General features: G+C 40.8%; 1 protein-coding gene across 1 annotated transcript in view; it reads left to right on the top strand.

Annotated features, from left to right (window-relative positions):
* Positions 1 to 16,247, top strand: part of LOC309544384 (transmembrane channel-like protein 2-B) — a gene marked incomplete at both ends in the record, with an annotated part of 202,500 nt that overhangs the window by 118,476 nt on the left and 67,777 nt on the right. The window contains 2 exons of the mRNA XM_082243297.1: positions 1,520 to 1,708; positions 8,485 to 8,664. Of these exons, the coding sequence (XP_082099423.1) occupies positions 1,520 to 1,708; positions 8,485 to 8,664 (369 nt within the window). The remainder of the gene's footprint in view (positions 1 to 1,519; positions 1,709 to 8,484; positions 8,665 to 16,247) is intronic.

Here is a 16,247-nt window from a genome sequence, read left to right as displayed (position 1 = left end):
TTGGTCGACCATGGTGAGGCCTGTTCTGAATGAAACCTGTCCTGTTAAACCACTGTATGGTCTTGGCCATCATGCTGAAGCTCAGTTTCAGGGACTTGGCAATCTTCTTGTAGCCTATGCCATCTTTATGTAGAGCAAAAATTATTTTTTTCAGATCCTCAGAGAGCTCTTTGCAAAGAGGTGTCATGTTCAACTTCCAGTGACCAGTAGATGGTCACCACCATACCAAAAATAGTTGTTCACTATGGTAAATTCCAGCAACTCAAGAATAAATTCACTCTGTTTCTTCTTCAAATTCGTTTTTTCTTTCAAAGCCCATTTTACTGCTTGCATAGCCTCTTTCTGGTTGATGCTGGTATATAGTGAATTCACATCAACTGTAACCAAACATCCACCCTCTTTATATATATTAAAATGTATTATTCAATTTTATTTTATTAAATTCTCCAATATCCTTTAAGTAAGAGTACAGTATGGGTGTGGAATGGATTGGGTACATTTGATGTCCTGCTGTCAGTGGCTCAGTCCCTTTTAGCAGTTTAAGGGGGGTCCCCTCTGTCTCTTGCCAAAAGCCTGCGGTGATCAGTATTGGGAAGTGGAGGGCGAGAAGATGCTCCAGTCTCCCTGCTGCAGCAGTGCAGGCGTTGCAATATGAGCGGTGCTGTGCTGCCCTCGGGTGTCCTCACTCCCAGTCCCAGGCTAGAATCTCTGCTGGTATGGTCTCCAGCTGGCAGGTGAATATCAAGACAGAGAGGCTCTCCCTCTAAATTTCTAGGTGCTAAGAGAAAAAACTTTCCCTGGCAGTTTCATAAAAATCCTCTCTCCATTCTTCCATTATAGTGTAGCCATTATATGGCTACTGTCTTAAACTAAAACTCCCAGTATTCTCAGCAATTTGCATAGAAGTCTAGTGGCTTGCTTGGCTTTAGATCTTTCCCCGCTGACCAGAGGAGAATAGTGCCACATAACATCAGTACCACAGTAGAGGGGAAAAGAATAAAAGGCAATATCTTCTTCTCCATATTGCTGTAGCCCAGCAACTGGCTACACTTATATATTGGATACATACATTTACCCAACCCCATTCACCCTTTTCCAGGTTAAAGATATTATTATTTAAACATAAAACAAAGAAATGTTACAATAGTTTTCAGTACCGATGGTAGATTAATTCCCGCTTTGCCCCTGAATGCACCAAAGGGGAATGCAAATATTGGAAATACCCCATTTTTCACCCATAAATGTGGTAGCACACCATGAGACCAGATCTTGGCAGTCTGCCAATCCATTAATATTAACAATATTTATCATGACCATTGAGGATCTTAATTAATTAATTCACCTTAAAAGCAGCTAGGACATGAGTGAGGGCCAGTTTTAGGGATTTTTACTGCTTGTAAAGAATATGTCAATAGTTTAATGTTCATAGCTTTGACACAGATGCAGTTTAAGCAGATATGACCTTCACTTCTTAGATATCTGAAAAAATCAACTTTCAGTTGATATTCTTTGTCAACAGGAAACTATCGTGGAAGAGCAAGAGAACACAAAGGAAGAAAATGTTCATCTTCGACGCTTTCTAATCATATTAGCAAATGTTTTGGTTCTCGCTTGTCTTGGAGGAAGTGGCTACCTCATTTACTTTGTTGTACAGAGAGCACAGGAATTTAAAAAACTGGATAACCCAAGCTGGTATCAGAATAATGAGGTATGGAATTTAAATTGATAGACTGGGAGAATAATGTGCAAACAACATTCAAAACTGAATTTTCAAATGTGTTTCTCCCAAGTGTATATTTGTAGGTGGGGCCCATGGAGTCAGTGAGTTCACCCCTTAGCGGGCAGGTTAGAAACCAACAGCCATTTCATTAGCTCTTCATTCACCTGAACACTGATATACAGAAGAATTGCTACGGAACTCTGACTGTGCATTGGCTGTGTATTAAAGCTAGTTTCTACCCCTAAGAACCAAGCTTAGGGTGGGATTCAATACAAACTGATAAAGAGTTTATCTTTATTTGAAATAAAACCCAGACTTGAAGAATTGTGGGCATCAGTTGCATCTAACCATACTTTTCTTAGCATTAGTTTTATCAACCAGAGATTAAATCTATTGTTGATAAGAATAGGCCCATACATTTCTAGGGGTATAACTTTGGTATGCTCATCCAGACATATAGGCATCCATTGTCCATGATGTGTTAATCTGTTTAATGTGTGATCAGTAGGGATGATCGAACGGTTCGGGTCCACCATCGGTTCGGCCCGAACATTGGGTGTTCGAGGTTCGGCCAAATTTAGAACTTTTTGCCCAAAAAGTTCGGAATTCGGCAACCAGAACCGACCAAAATGCAATGCTTCAGGAAATGGGCTTTAAAAGCCAGTGATTGGACCAGAACCATTAGCAAAAGCCAATTGAGGGGGCAGGAGAATGCTAGGAATGTGATTGGAGTGACTAGGGGGTCCCTAGACCAATCATTAGTGAATACGCCCCCCAGTATATAAGATCGCCCCCGCCAAATTCCTAGCATTCTTGTACGGGACATGGAAGAGAGTGGAATGCTGTTCTGTTCTAATGTGTTACAAAGTGTCATTTAGCTATTTTTAGTGTGAGGAAAGGGATATCTAGTGTAGTTAGAGTGCTCCTTTACACTTAAGTTAGCTTCAAAAATTTAGTTTCTGTAGGGAAAGTGTTAAGTGTAAAGGGACCGTAGTGTAGTGTAGGGTTAACTGACAGTGACTGCTATGGAAGGGTGACAAAACCCTTCCATAGCAGGGTGACCGCTATAGAGAAATGATCATTTCTCTGAGTTGCTTCGGGACAGGAATATGGCTTCTCACCAGCCAAGCATTTTTCATGCTGCAGGGGCTGCCACTGCCAGTGCTTTTTTGAGGACATGTTTGATGTCAGACATGACATCTGAACATGTGTATAGGGGGTATATATACACATATATGTCTGTATATATACCCCTAGACATATATAGGTGTGATAGTAGCAGAAATATATGCTTGCGCTAATGAAATCATTTACACAGTAATATATTTCTGCTACTATCACACCTATATATGGCTAGGTGTCTATATACATATAATTATGTGTGTATATATACCACTATACACAAGTTCAGATGTTTTGCCTGCCTCAAAAGAACCCAAAAAAATGCCAAAAAAACGCTAGCGTCAAAAAAAAATGCCCAGGTGTGTTTTTGCTGGCATTTTTGGGGGGTTTTGGAGGCAGGCAAAACATCTGAACTTGTGTATAGTGGTGTATATACACACATACATATATTTATATACACACCTAGACATATATAGGTGTGATAGTAGCAGAAATATATGCTTGCGCTAATGAAAACATTTACAGTAATATATTTCTGCTACTATCACACCTATATATGGCTAGGTGTCTATATACATATAATTATGTGTGTATATATACCACTATACACAAGTTCAGATGTTTTGCCTGCCTCAAAAGAACCCCAAAAAATGCCAAAAAAAACGCTAGCGTCAAAAAAAAAAAATGCCCAGGTGTGTTTTTGCTGGCATTTTTTGGGGGTTTTTGGAGGCAGGCACAACATCAGAACTTGTGCACAGTACCATTATACACAAGTTCAGATGTTTTTCCTGACTGCAAAGAACCCAAAAAATGCCTGCTTTGAAACCGGCAAAGGTGTGAAAACCGAGAAGAGAAGCTAACCCCCTGAGCTGAAAGTGTTCTAATACAAACAATCCTTTTTTTATGGTTCTGGACATGCTACAGAGCTGAAACTTCACAGGTACACCTTTTAGACCCCCCAGATACGAAATCACACAAAAAAGTTCTTAAAAATTGTCATTTTTGATAAAAAAAAGCCAATTATTGAAAAAATTAAAAAAAAAAGAGATTTTTTGATTTCTACTTTGGATTTCAGATCTGGGGGGTCTAAAAAGTGTACATGTGAAGTTTCAGCTCTGTAGCATGTCCAGAACCATAAAAAAAAATATTGTTTGTATTAGAACACTTTCAGCTCAGGGGGTTAGCTTCTCTTCTCGGTTTTCAAACCTTGCAGGTTTCAAAGCAGGCATTTTTTTTGGGTTCTTTGCAGTCAGGAAAAAACATCTGAACTTGTGTATAGTGGTACTTTGCACAAGTTCTGATGTTTTGCCTGCCTCCAAAAACTCCCAAAAAATGCCAGCAAAAACACACCTGGGCATTTTTTTTTGAAGCTAGCGTTTTTTTTGGCATTTTTTGGGGTTCTTTTGAGGCAGGCAAAACATCTGAACTTGTGTATAGTGGTATATATACACACATAATTATATGTATATAGACACCTAGCCATATATAGGTGTGATAGTAGCAGAAATATATTACTGTAAATGATTTCATTAGCGCAAGCATATATTTCTGCTACTATCACACCTATATATGTCTAGGTGTGTATATAAATATATGTATGTGTGTATATACACCACTATACACAAGTTCAGATGTTTTGCCTGCCTCAAAAGAACCCCAAAAAATGCCAAAAAAAAACGCTAGCGTCAAAGAAAAAATGCCCAGGTGTGTTTTTGCTGGCATTTTTTGGGGGTTTTTGGAGGCAGACAAAACATCAGAACTTGTGCACAGTACCACTATACACAAGTTCAGATGTTTTTCCTGACTGCAAAGAACCCAAAAAAATGCCTGCTTTGAAACCGGCAAGGTGTGAAAACTCCTGTGCTGAAAGTGTTCTAATACAAACAAACTTTTTTTTTATGGTTCTGGACATGCTACAGAGCTGAAACTTCACATGTACACTTTTTAGACCCCCCAGATACGAAATCCAAAGTAAAAATCAAAAAATCTCTTTTTTTAAAAACATTTTTTCAATAATTGGCTTTTTTATCAAAAATGACAATTTTTAAGAACTTTTTTTGTGTGATTTTGTGTCTGGGGGTCTAAAAGGTGTACCTGTGAAGTTTCAGCTCTGTAGCATGTCCAGAACCAGAAAAAAAAGATCATATAGGTGTAAAAGGAGGGTCCCACATCCCTGTTCTACTGAAAAATTATCTTTTTTTTTTCATGGTTCTGGACATGCTACAGAGCTGAAACTTCACATGTACACTTTTTAGACCCCCCAGATACTAAATCCAAAGTCAAAAATCAAAAAATCTTTTTTTTTTTTTTCAATAATTGGCTTTTTTATCAAAAATGACAATTTTTAAGAACTTTTTTTTGTGTGATTAATAGTTAATGGGGCATGACCCAGAACCCTAGGGACTTTTTAGGGGCATGTATTGGGTTTTAGGGCTTAAAAATTGTGTTTTTTGATTACCGAAGTTCGGGTCCCATTGATTTCAATGGGGTTCTGAAATCCGGGCCGAACTTTCGGGAAGTTCGGATGTTCTGGCCGAACCGAACTTTTCAAAAGCTCGATCGTCCCTAGTGATCAGTTGCTTGGCAGTCTAATGTAGGTTGATCCTCATTGGTGTGTTCTACTGCTTGGCTTCCTGCTGATTTATTTGCTTCTGCTTATCATACTACCCTTCTGCTTCTTTCCCTGGGTCTCCTCTGTGTCCAAGCAGTGATTTTTAGGCTAGTGTGCATGGAGCCCTAGAATTAAAGGAAAGCTAATTTCACATTGTGTTTTCCCTGTACATTAAAGCATTTGGCTGGCTTGTGAATATGATTCCATTTGCTGTTTCAAATTTACCTAACTACTAATTGTTAGTTGTGACTTTGGTTCACCTGAAAATTGAGAATTTTAGTATAACTGACACTATGGTCTGGCACAAAAGTCCTGGGGGCACCCAAGCCCTGAGCTACATACAGGAGCAAGTACATATATGCTGTAGGTGAGTGCATTGCAGTGGCCATAGTATCTGAGCTGGCAGACCACCTTTTTATACAGATTCCAGAATTCATGTACTTTCTTTTAGGCTTGGTTCACACTGATGCAGTTTAAGATGTGACTTGAGTCATACTGAATCACATGACAATAGAAATTACATTGCTTTCAATGGTTTTTGTGCAAATCAATGCTTTGCAACTGTGATGTGACTTTGCAGTAGGGTTCTGTGCTACTTTGGTGGGATGCAGTTTGTTTCTGTGGTCCATAGACTTTAATAGAAGTGCATTAAATCGCATCTACATGTGTTTTTTATGTGATTCTTTCTGCAATTTATACCGGTTGTTATGATGCCAGCACCCACCGGCGTCCTAACAACCAGTGAACCCTTCCTTTTATGATCAGCAGGGATTAATCGTTTGTTGTTAACCACTTCCCCACCAGGCCTATTTCGGACACTTTTTGTTTACAAGTTAAACCAGTATTTTTTCCTAGAAAACTACTTAGAACCCCCAAACATTATATATATTTTTTTAGCAAAGACTCTGGAGAATAAAATGGCGGTCATTGCAATATTTTTTGTCACGCGGTATTTGCGCAGCGGTCTTTAAAACGCCATTTTTTTGGGAAAAATTTAATTTCACTGCATTTAAAAAATACTAAACGGTAAAGTTAGCCCATTTTTTTTGTATATTGTGAAAGATGATGTCACGCCAAGTAAATAGATACCCAACATGTTACAGTTTAAAATTGCGCCCCCCCCGTGGGATGGCGACAAACTACGGGCAATAGAGATCTCAATAGGCGACACTTTAAATTTATTTAACGGTTACCAGTTTAGAGTTAGAGTGTAGCTCTTTTTTTTAAATTATTGCTCACGCTCTGGCAATCGCGGCGATACCTCACATGTGTGGTTTGAACAGCGATTTCATTCGCGGCTCGACTTCCGTATACGTTTTTTTTTGTGCGCGAGCTAACGGTGATCGGGGAGGCTTAATTTTTTATTTTTTTTTCCCATTTATTTTATTTATTTTTTTTACTTTATTACAGTTTTTAAAAAAAAAAAAAAAAAATCTGATCACTTTTATTGCTGTCACAAGCAATGTAAACATCCCTTGTGACAGCAATATGCAGTGACAGGTACACTTTATGGAGGGATCGAGGGTCTAAAAGACCCTAGACCCCTCCACTACACTTCCCTGTATGTAAAACGCTGAAAACAGCGTTTTTGCATACAGCCGTTTTTCAAATTTGCCGCCGTTTTGCAGCACTTTACATTTTTCAACATTAAAGCTCATCTGCCATGCAGTTGCCCACCCCATTATTTTGTTCAGGTCTGCTTGTAAGGTTTCCACATCCTGCATAGAAGATATTGGCATACTTAGTTTAGTATCTTCCGCAAATACCGAGATTGTGCTAGATATCCCCTCCTCTAGGTCGTTTATGTATAAATTAAACAGGATTGGTCTGGTATGGATTTCAAGAAGAACCCCATGCCATTTTTTTTGGCGTGGGTTCCCATAAAATCTTTACCCCACCTTTATCTGAGTATGCAAACTGGCAGGCCAGGAAAGGGGGGATGAGTAAATTCCCCCCTAAACAATGCCAGGGCACATGCCCTCAACATGGCAATCATGTTGTCCCCATGTTGATGAAGACAAGGCCTCCTTCCACAACCCTGGCCTGGTGGTTGTGGAAGTGCAGAGAAAGTAGCCTCTTAATATATGGAAGACCCTTTTAAGAAGGGAGCCCCCAGATCCTAGCCCCCCTCATGTGAATGAGTATGGGGTACATAGTAATTGCCCAAATTAAATGAAAACCCAAGACAGTTTTTGATAAGTTCTTTATAATAGAAAAAAATTGTTCCCGGTTGTTAATTTATTGTCAATCACGATGAACACTACTAAGTAAACAAAAGGGCGGGGGGTTACCTGGTGACATAATTTGGCTGATGGAGAGTTTTTTCCCAGGCGGTTCAATGGCCAGCATTCATCATAATTTGCAATGGATTTACATCTGTAATCTCGGTGTAAAAGCGGTGTAATCTGGGCACCTTCTTGTTAAAGGGAGCTTCCAGATTCCAATAAGCTACCCCTTGCACCCTCACAGCCACCAGGCCAGGGTTGTGGGAAAGGGGCCCTTGTCCTCATAAACTTGGGGACAAGGTCCTCCCCAGGTTGAGAGCATGTGGCCTTGTATGGTTCAGGAAGGGATACTTGCTCATCCCCCCTCTTTCCTGGCCTGCCGGGCTGCATTCTCGGAAAAAGGGTCTGGTATGGATTTTGAGAGGGGACTACATTCTGCTGTCTGCGGCGAATCCCCCGTGGACAGAAGGGATGATACAATGTTTTTAGGACACTGGCGGGTCCTTAACAACCGATGAATCATCCCTGCTGCTCACAGCAGAGATGAGTCACTGGTTGTTAGGATATCGGTGGGTGCCAGCATCTTAGCAACCAATAACTCATCCCTGCTGGCTGAGTCGCAGTAGTAAAACGCACATTAAAAATGTATCAAAAACACACCAAGTCACACTGCAGCTGCACTACAAAACAGCTTTGAAGATTGGATCTAAATTGCAGTGCAGTATTGTGAATCCAGCCTTATTGAATTCTGTAGTCCATATTATTTTTAACTTTAATGTAATGCAATGCTTATTTTCTCTTTTCAGATAGAAATCGTAATGAATTTGCTGTCAATGTTTTGCCCTCCATTGTTTGAAACAATAGCTGCATTGGAAAATTATCATCCTAGGTTGGCCTTGAAATGGCATCTTGGACGGATATTTGCACTGTTCCTCGGAAATCTGTACACCTTTCTTTTGGCTTTAATAAATGATGTTAATACACAAGTAAGAAAGCTTTACATATTAAATGATGCAGCATTTTAAATAAGCAAACATAATGTATCATTAAAATACATTTAAGATTTCCAAAAACCTGTTTATAGAATCACATTTTATGGCGCTTTCATGTGTCCAAATATAGTATATGAGCAGAATTTTTAATTTTGTAATAGAGGCAAGTTGTCTCCATTGGTTCATAGTGAAAGCCAATAGATCTGCAAAAAAGGATAAGTCTGCCATGCTATCTGGTAGGGATTCTTTGTTCCTGGCAGCAGCCAGAAGTTTCTCTTTGGTGTGAAAGAAATGAATCCTAGCAATCGTGTCTCTCGGTAGATCTTCTGGAACGTGTTGGGGCTTAGGGAGTCTGTGAATACGGTCAATCAGTAAATCTTCCAGTGGGGCGTCAGAGAGAGAGCGTCCTTCAGAATATTAGTAAAGTACGTTTTTTAAATCTTGTTGTTTGACCAATTCTGGGATCCCCCTGATTTTTACATTGTTCCGTCTGGATCTATCTTTCAGATCGGCCAATTTGGTATTGATCCAGTGCATTTCTTCATCCCTTTGGTTGTGGGCATCCACTATATCATTAAAAGTTGTTGCAAATTCTTCCATCTTGTCTTCTACATGGGTAACCCTGTGGGAGACTTCAGCGATATCAGATTTAAATTGGCGGGCTAGGGATGTCCGCATGAATGGTGATGCGAAGGGAAACCAGCATGTCTTTCAAGGTGGTATCTAGCACTGGATGGTTTTGTGTGGGAAATTCCACGATGGAATCTTGCAGGTCCCTTGTCAGTTCCAGAGAAGTAAGGGTGTCATTGGATTCCCTTGCGGGATTATCATGTTGTAATTTTTGTTTTGATTTGGCTGGGCTAGAGGTTGCCGAAGAAGAGTTGGATTTGCCTCCAGTGTTGTTGGAGGAGTATTGAGAGTCTTGGGGAGGCGAGGGGTGAGTGCTTCTCCAGTGATGTGGGGAGCTGTGTGGTGGTTCACCCGCCTTCACATCAGGCTTTCGAAAATTAAAATGGCGTGGGGTAGTGAAAAGTCTGTCACTTTGCCCAGCTTATGTGAGCCTTTCCTCTTTTTAGTCGCTATGTATGTAGGCTATGGGCAGTAAGTAGTGCAGAGATGGCAAAAGTGTATGTCCTGTGTATAATATGGTTCAGGTGAGCTGGTCTGCCAGATAAAGCAGTTACATTGCAAAAGATGAGACTGTCAGCAGTGGTAAAATGGTTAGGATATTATGAGAGGGAGCAGGTACGCGGCAGCACCGCAGGGAGTTCTGGAGGTGTATATAATAGAAATCTGCACAACTGTGGAAACGGTGGAGGTGTGCTACAGCACAATCCCGCAGAATATGAGGAGTAGTGGTGGAACCCTCCAACCTGGTATAGATAATGATAATGTATTCCGTTTGACTATGCAGGTAATAGAGGGACTTGCAGGCGTGGATGACAGGCAGTTAGCATGGTAGAAAGGACATGTAGCCGTGTAGGCAGTCACCTCTGTGGGATCTGCTGATCAGGAAAGCTGTGTGGAGCCCAAATGTAGGCCCCAGTAGCAGCTTTCAAACAGGTCCCTTCACAATGGCAACAGCAGTGAGCCTGAAGACGGTAGGGCCTTTGGTCAAACACTGTGGAGAGTCCCCTCAGCTTGTGAGTAGGTCGGAGGAGCCGCCGGTAACAGGGGAAGGAGGCAGGCCGGCACGGGCCTAGACAAGATGGCGGCCGGGCCCAGGAGAGGAGGCCTGTGTGCGTGGGATGGCCGTGTGAGGAGTGGGCCGGGTTGCTTGGGCGGAAGCAATTCAAGGTTGGTGGCAAGCAACATAGGGGGTAGCAGTCTATCTCCTACCGTGCTCCGGATGGATGGCCCAGATTCCAGCGCTGTTAGGCCGCGACTAGCACGGACAAGGCAAGGCTGTGAGTAGGCCTCAGTCAAACAAACGCCGGAATCTGGCCTCCGGGCAGCAATTAGGGATACCAGCCGGTGCCTCTCGTTGTGGACGGTCTGGCGACGGTGTTATCAACTAGGGATGATCGAATGGTTCGGGTCGACCATCGGTTCGGCCCGAACATTGGGTGTTCGAGGTTTGGCCGAATTTAGAACTTTTTGCCCAAAAAGTTCGGAATTCGGCAACCAGAACCGCCCAAAAGGCAATGCTTCAGGAAATGGGCTTTAAAAGCCCATGATTGGACCAGAACCATTAGCAAAAGCCAATTGAGGGGGCAGGAGAATGCTAGGAATGTGATTGGAGTGACTAGGGGGTCCCTAGACCAATCATTAGTGAATACGCCCCCCAGTATATAAGATCGCCCCCGCCATATTCCCAGCATTGTTATACTGGACATGGAAGAGAGTGGAAGCAGTTCTGTTAATTTTACTTTAAAAATGTCATTTAGCTATTTTTAGTGTGAGGAAAGGGATATCTAGTGTAGTTAGAGTGCTCCTTTACACTTAAGTTAGCTTCAAAAATTTAGTTTCTGTAGGGAAAGTATGAAGTGTCAGGGGACCGTAGTGTAGTGTAGGGTTAACTGACAGTGACTGCTATGGCAGGGGGATAAAACCCTTCCATAGCAGGGTGACCGCTATAGAGAAATGATAATTTCTCTGAATAGCTTCGGGACACCATTATGGCTTCTCACCAGCCAAGCATTTTTTATGCTGCAGGGGCTGCCACTGTCAGTGCTTTTTTGAGGACATGTTTGATGTCAGACATGACATCTGAACATGTGTATAGGGGGTATATATATATACATATATGTCTGTATATACACCCCTAGACATATATAGGTGTGATAGTAGCAGAAATAAATGCTTTCGCTAATAAATCATTTACACAGATATATTTCTGCTACTATCACACCTATATATGTCTAGGTGTGTATATAAATATATGTATGTGTGTATATATACCACTATACACAAGTTCAGATGTTTTGCCTGCCTCAAAAGAACCCAAAAAAATGCCAAAAAAACGCTAGCGTCAAAAAAAAAATGCCCAGGTGTGTTTTTGCTGGCATTTTTTGGGGGGTTTTGGAGGCAGGCAAAACATCAGAACTTGTGTATAGTGGTGTATATACACACATACATATATTTATATACACCCCTAGACATATATAGGTGTGATAGTAGCAGAAATAAATGCTTGCGCTAATTAAATCATTTACACAGATATATTTCTACTACTATCACACCTATATATGTCTAGGTGTGTATATAAATATATGTATGTGTGTATATATACCACTATACACAAGTTCAGATGTTTTGCCTGCCTCAAAAGAACCCCAAAAAATGCCAAAAAAAAACGCTAGCGTCAAAAAAAAATGCCCAGGTGTGTTTTTGCTGGCATTTTTTGGGAGTTTTTGGAGGCAGGCAAAACATCAGAACTTGTGCACAGTACCACTATACACATGTTCAGATGTTTTTCCTGACTGCAAAGAACCCCAAAAAATGCCTTCTATTAAACCGGGAGAGAAGCCAACTACCTGTGTTTAAAGTGTTCTAATACAAACAATCCGTTTTTTTTTTCTGGTTCTGGACATGCTACAGAGCTGAAACTTCACAGGTACACCTTTTAGACCCCCCAGACACTAAATCACACAAAAAAAGTTCTTAAAAATTGTCATTTTTGATAAAAAAGCCAATTATTGAAAAAAAAAGAGATTTTTTGATTTTTACTTTGGATTTCGTATCTGGGGGGGTCTAAAAGGTGTGCATGTGAAGTTTCAGCTCTGTAGCATGTCCAGAACCAGAAAAAAAGATCGTTTGTATTAGAACACTTTCTTTCAGGACAGGTAGTTAGCTTCTCTCCCGGTTTAATAGCAGGCATTTTTTGGGGTTCTTTGCAGTCAGGAAAAACATCTGAACTTGTGTATAGTGGTACTGTGCACAAGTTCTGATGTTTTGCCTGCCTCCAAAAACCCCCAAAAAATGCCAGCAAAAACACACCTGGGCATTTTTTTTGGACGCTAGCGTTTTTTTGGCATTTTTTTGGGTTCTTTGCAGTCAGGAAAAACATCTGAACTTGTGTATAGTGGTACTGTGCACAAGTTCTGATGTTTTGCATGCCTCCAAAAACCCCCAAAAAATGCCAGCAAAAACACACCTGGGAATTTTTTTTTGGACGCTAGCGTTTTTTTTGCCATTTTTTTGGGTTCTTTGCAGTCAGGAAAAACATCTGAACTTGTGTATAGTGGTACTGTGCACAAGTTCAGATGTTTTGCCTGCCTCCAAAAACCCCCAAAAAATGGCAGCAAAAACACACCTGGGCATTTTTTTTGGACGCTAGCGTTTTTTTGGCATTTTTTTGGGTTCTTTTGAGGCAGGCAAAACATCTGAACTTGTGTATAGTGGTACTGTGCACAAGTTCTGATGTTTTGCCTGCCTCCAAAAACTACCAAAAAATGCCAGCAAAAACACACCTGGGCATTTTTTTTTTGACGCTAGCATTTTTTTTGTCATTTTTTGGGGTTCTTTGCAGTCAGGAAAAACATCTGAACTTGTGTATAGTGGTACTGTGCACAAGTTCTGATGTTTTGCTTGCCTCCAAAAACTCCCAAAAAATGCCAGCAAAAACACACCTGGGCATTTTTTTTTTGACGCTAGCAGGGGCGTAACTACAGGGGTTGCAGGGGTTGCAATCGCTACCGGGCCCCATGCTCCAGGAGGCCCGGTAGCAAACCAGTGGGTGAACTTCCAGGATCGCAAAGGTCACACTTGCGACCGGACCCTGGCATTGCACCACTGTGGGGAGGCCCCAAGATTGCAGGAAGGGGGCCCACAAGATTGCAGGAAGGGGGCCCACTGCAGAACTTGTGAAAGAATCCTGCTGCGGGACCGTAATAAAAGGCCATGCAACAAGTGTAAAGAGCCCCAGGATTAGTGGGAAGAGCCCTGGGCTTGAAGGTAAGGGCCCCGGCCAGGGGTCTGGGGGGCCCTTCATGGTTTCTTGCATCAGGGCCCTGAAGGTTCTAGTTACGCCTCTGGACGCTAGCATTTTTTTGGCATTTTTTGGGTTCTTTTGAGGCAGGCAAAACATCTGAACTTGTCTATAGTGGTGTATATACACACATACATATATTTATATACACACCTAGACATATATAGGTGTGATAGTAGCAGAAATATATGCTTGCGCTAATGAAATCATTTACACTAATATATTTCTGCTACTATCACACCTATATATGTCTAGGTGTGTATAAACATATAAGTATGTGTGTATATATACCACTATAGACAAGTTCAGATGTTTTGCCTGCCTCAAAAGAACCCCAAAAAATGCCAAAAAAAAACGCTAGCGTCCAAAAAAAAATGCCCAGGTGTGTTTTTGCTGCCATTTTTTGGGGGTTTTTGGAGGCAGGCAAAACATCTGAACTTGTGCACAGTACCACTATACACAAGTTCAGATGTTTTTCCTGACTGCAAAGAACCCAAAAAAATGCCAAAAAAAAACGCTAGCGTCCAAAAAAAAATGCCCAGGTGTGTTTTTGCTGCCATTTTTTGGGGGTTTTTGGAGGCAGGCAAAACATCAGAACTTGTGCACAGTACCACTATACACAAGTTCAGATGTTTTTCCTGACTGCAAAGAACCCAAAAAAATGCCAAAAAAAACGCTAGCGTCCAAAAAAAAAATGCCCAGGTGTGTTTTCACTGCCATTTTTTGGGGGTTTTTGGAGGCAGGCAAAACATCAGAACTTGTGCACAGTACCACTATACACAAGTTCTGATGTTTTTCCTGACTGCAAAGAACCCCAAAAAATGCCTGCTATTAAACTGGGAGAGAAGCTAACTACCTGTCCTGAAAGAAAGTGTTCTAATACAAACTATCTTTTTTTTCTGGTTCTGGACATGCTACAGAGCTGAAACTTCACATGCACACCTTTTAGACCCCCCAGATCTGAAATCCAAAGTAAAAATAAAAAAAAATCTCTTTTTTTTAAAATTTTTTCAATAATTGTCTTTTTTTTATCAAAAATTACAATTTTTAAGAACTTTTTTTGTGTGATTTGCTGTCTGGGGGGGTCTAAAAGGTGTACCTGTGAAGTTTCAGCTCTGTAGCATGTCCAGAACCAGAAAAAAGATCATATAGGTGTTAAAGTTAAAGGAGGGTCCCGACCCACATCCCTGTTCTACTGAAAAATTATCTTTTTTTTTTCATGGTTCTGGACATGCTACAGAGCTGAAACTTCACATGCACACCTTTTAGACCCCCCAGATACTAAATCCAAAGTCAAAATCAGAAAATCTCTTTTTTTTTTTTCAATAATTGGCTTTTTTTTTATCAAAAATGACAATTTTTAAGAACTTTTTTTGTGTGATTTGGTGTCTGGGGGGTCTAAAAGGTGTACCTGTGAAGTTTCAGCTCTGTAGCATGTCCAAAACCAGAAAAAAAGATCATATAGGTGTTAAAGTTAAAGGAGGGTCCCGACCCACATCCCTGTTCTCCTGAAAAATTATCTTTTTTTCATGTTTCTGGACATGCTACAGAGCTGAAACTTCACATGCACACATTTTAGACCCCCCAGATACTAAATCCAAAGTCAAAATCAAAAAAATCTCTTTTTTTTTTTTTTTTAATTTTTTCAATAATTGGCTTTTTTTATCAAAAATGACAATTTTTAACAACTTTTTTTGTGTGATTAATAGTTAATGGGGCATGACCCAGAACCCTGGGCACTTTTTAGGGGCGTTTATTGGGTTTTAGGGGTTAAAAATGGTGTTTTTTGATTACCGAAGTTCGGGTCCCATTGATTTCAATGGGGTTCTGAAATCCGGGCCGAACTTTCGGGAAGTTCGGATGTTCTGGCCGAACCGAACTTTTCAAAAGTTCAATCATCCTTATTATCAACCAGATATGAGGCTTGGGACGGAGGATGTCCGTAGATTCCACACCGCCGGGCAGGAGCTCCCTCTTGATGCGACCGGCGTGACCGACATCCAGACATGCCCCGCAAATTTCTAATTTTAACACCTGTGTATAGCTATTATTTTCCTTACCACAATATAAAGGTGTAATTAAGTAGATGGGCACAAATACCTATTTAGTATTTTTGGCAGCAAATCATTTACAACAAAAGTACTAAGGACACATACACATATGCATTGGATTTAACTCCACATCTCTTGCCACTGTCAGATTTATCCTGAAAACAATTCATTTATGAAAATTGTTCCTGATAAATTAGTTAGAGGCCCTTGCATATGGTTTGCTCAGGTTTGGCTGTAAATGGGCAGATCTTACATCTGCAATAGTAAGTGATAGGAGATCTACATGTTGTAATTACTTATTGCCAGTACTTCTAGCCACAATACCACTAATCACCTATATTCATTAGAATAAGAAAGAACTCAACACACATCTATTGACAAAATTGTTCCCCATTTTAACCTCTTAGTGTGCTATTAAAGGCTTGTTTTTAAAAAAGAGTAATAAACACGTTATCCTCTTCTTGGGTCCCCCGTAGGCGCTCCTGGCCCCTCCCTCCTGCTGAGTGCCCCAAGAGCAATGGCTCCCACTGTCAGTCAATGATGAGAGTCCCCGGAGAACCGAGGCTCTCATGCTCATTGCTGGATTGAGATGGGGC

This window comes from Pelophylax lessonae (assembly GCF_965119305.1).
Source record: "Pelophylax lessonae genome assembly, chromosome: 1".
Taxonomy (NCBI): Eukaryota; Metazoa; Chordata; class Amphibia; order Anura; family Ranidae; genus Pelophylax; species Pelophylax lessonae.
This window is presented reverse-complemented; position numbering and strand designations above follow the sequence as displayed.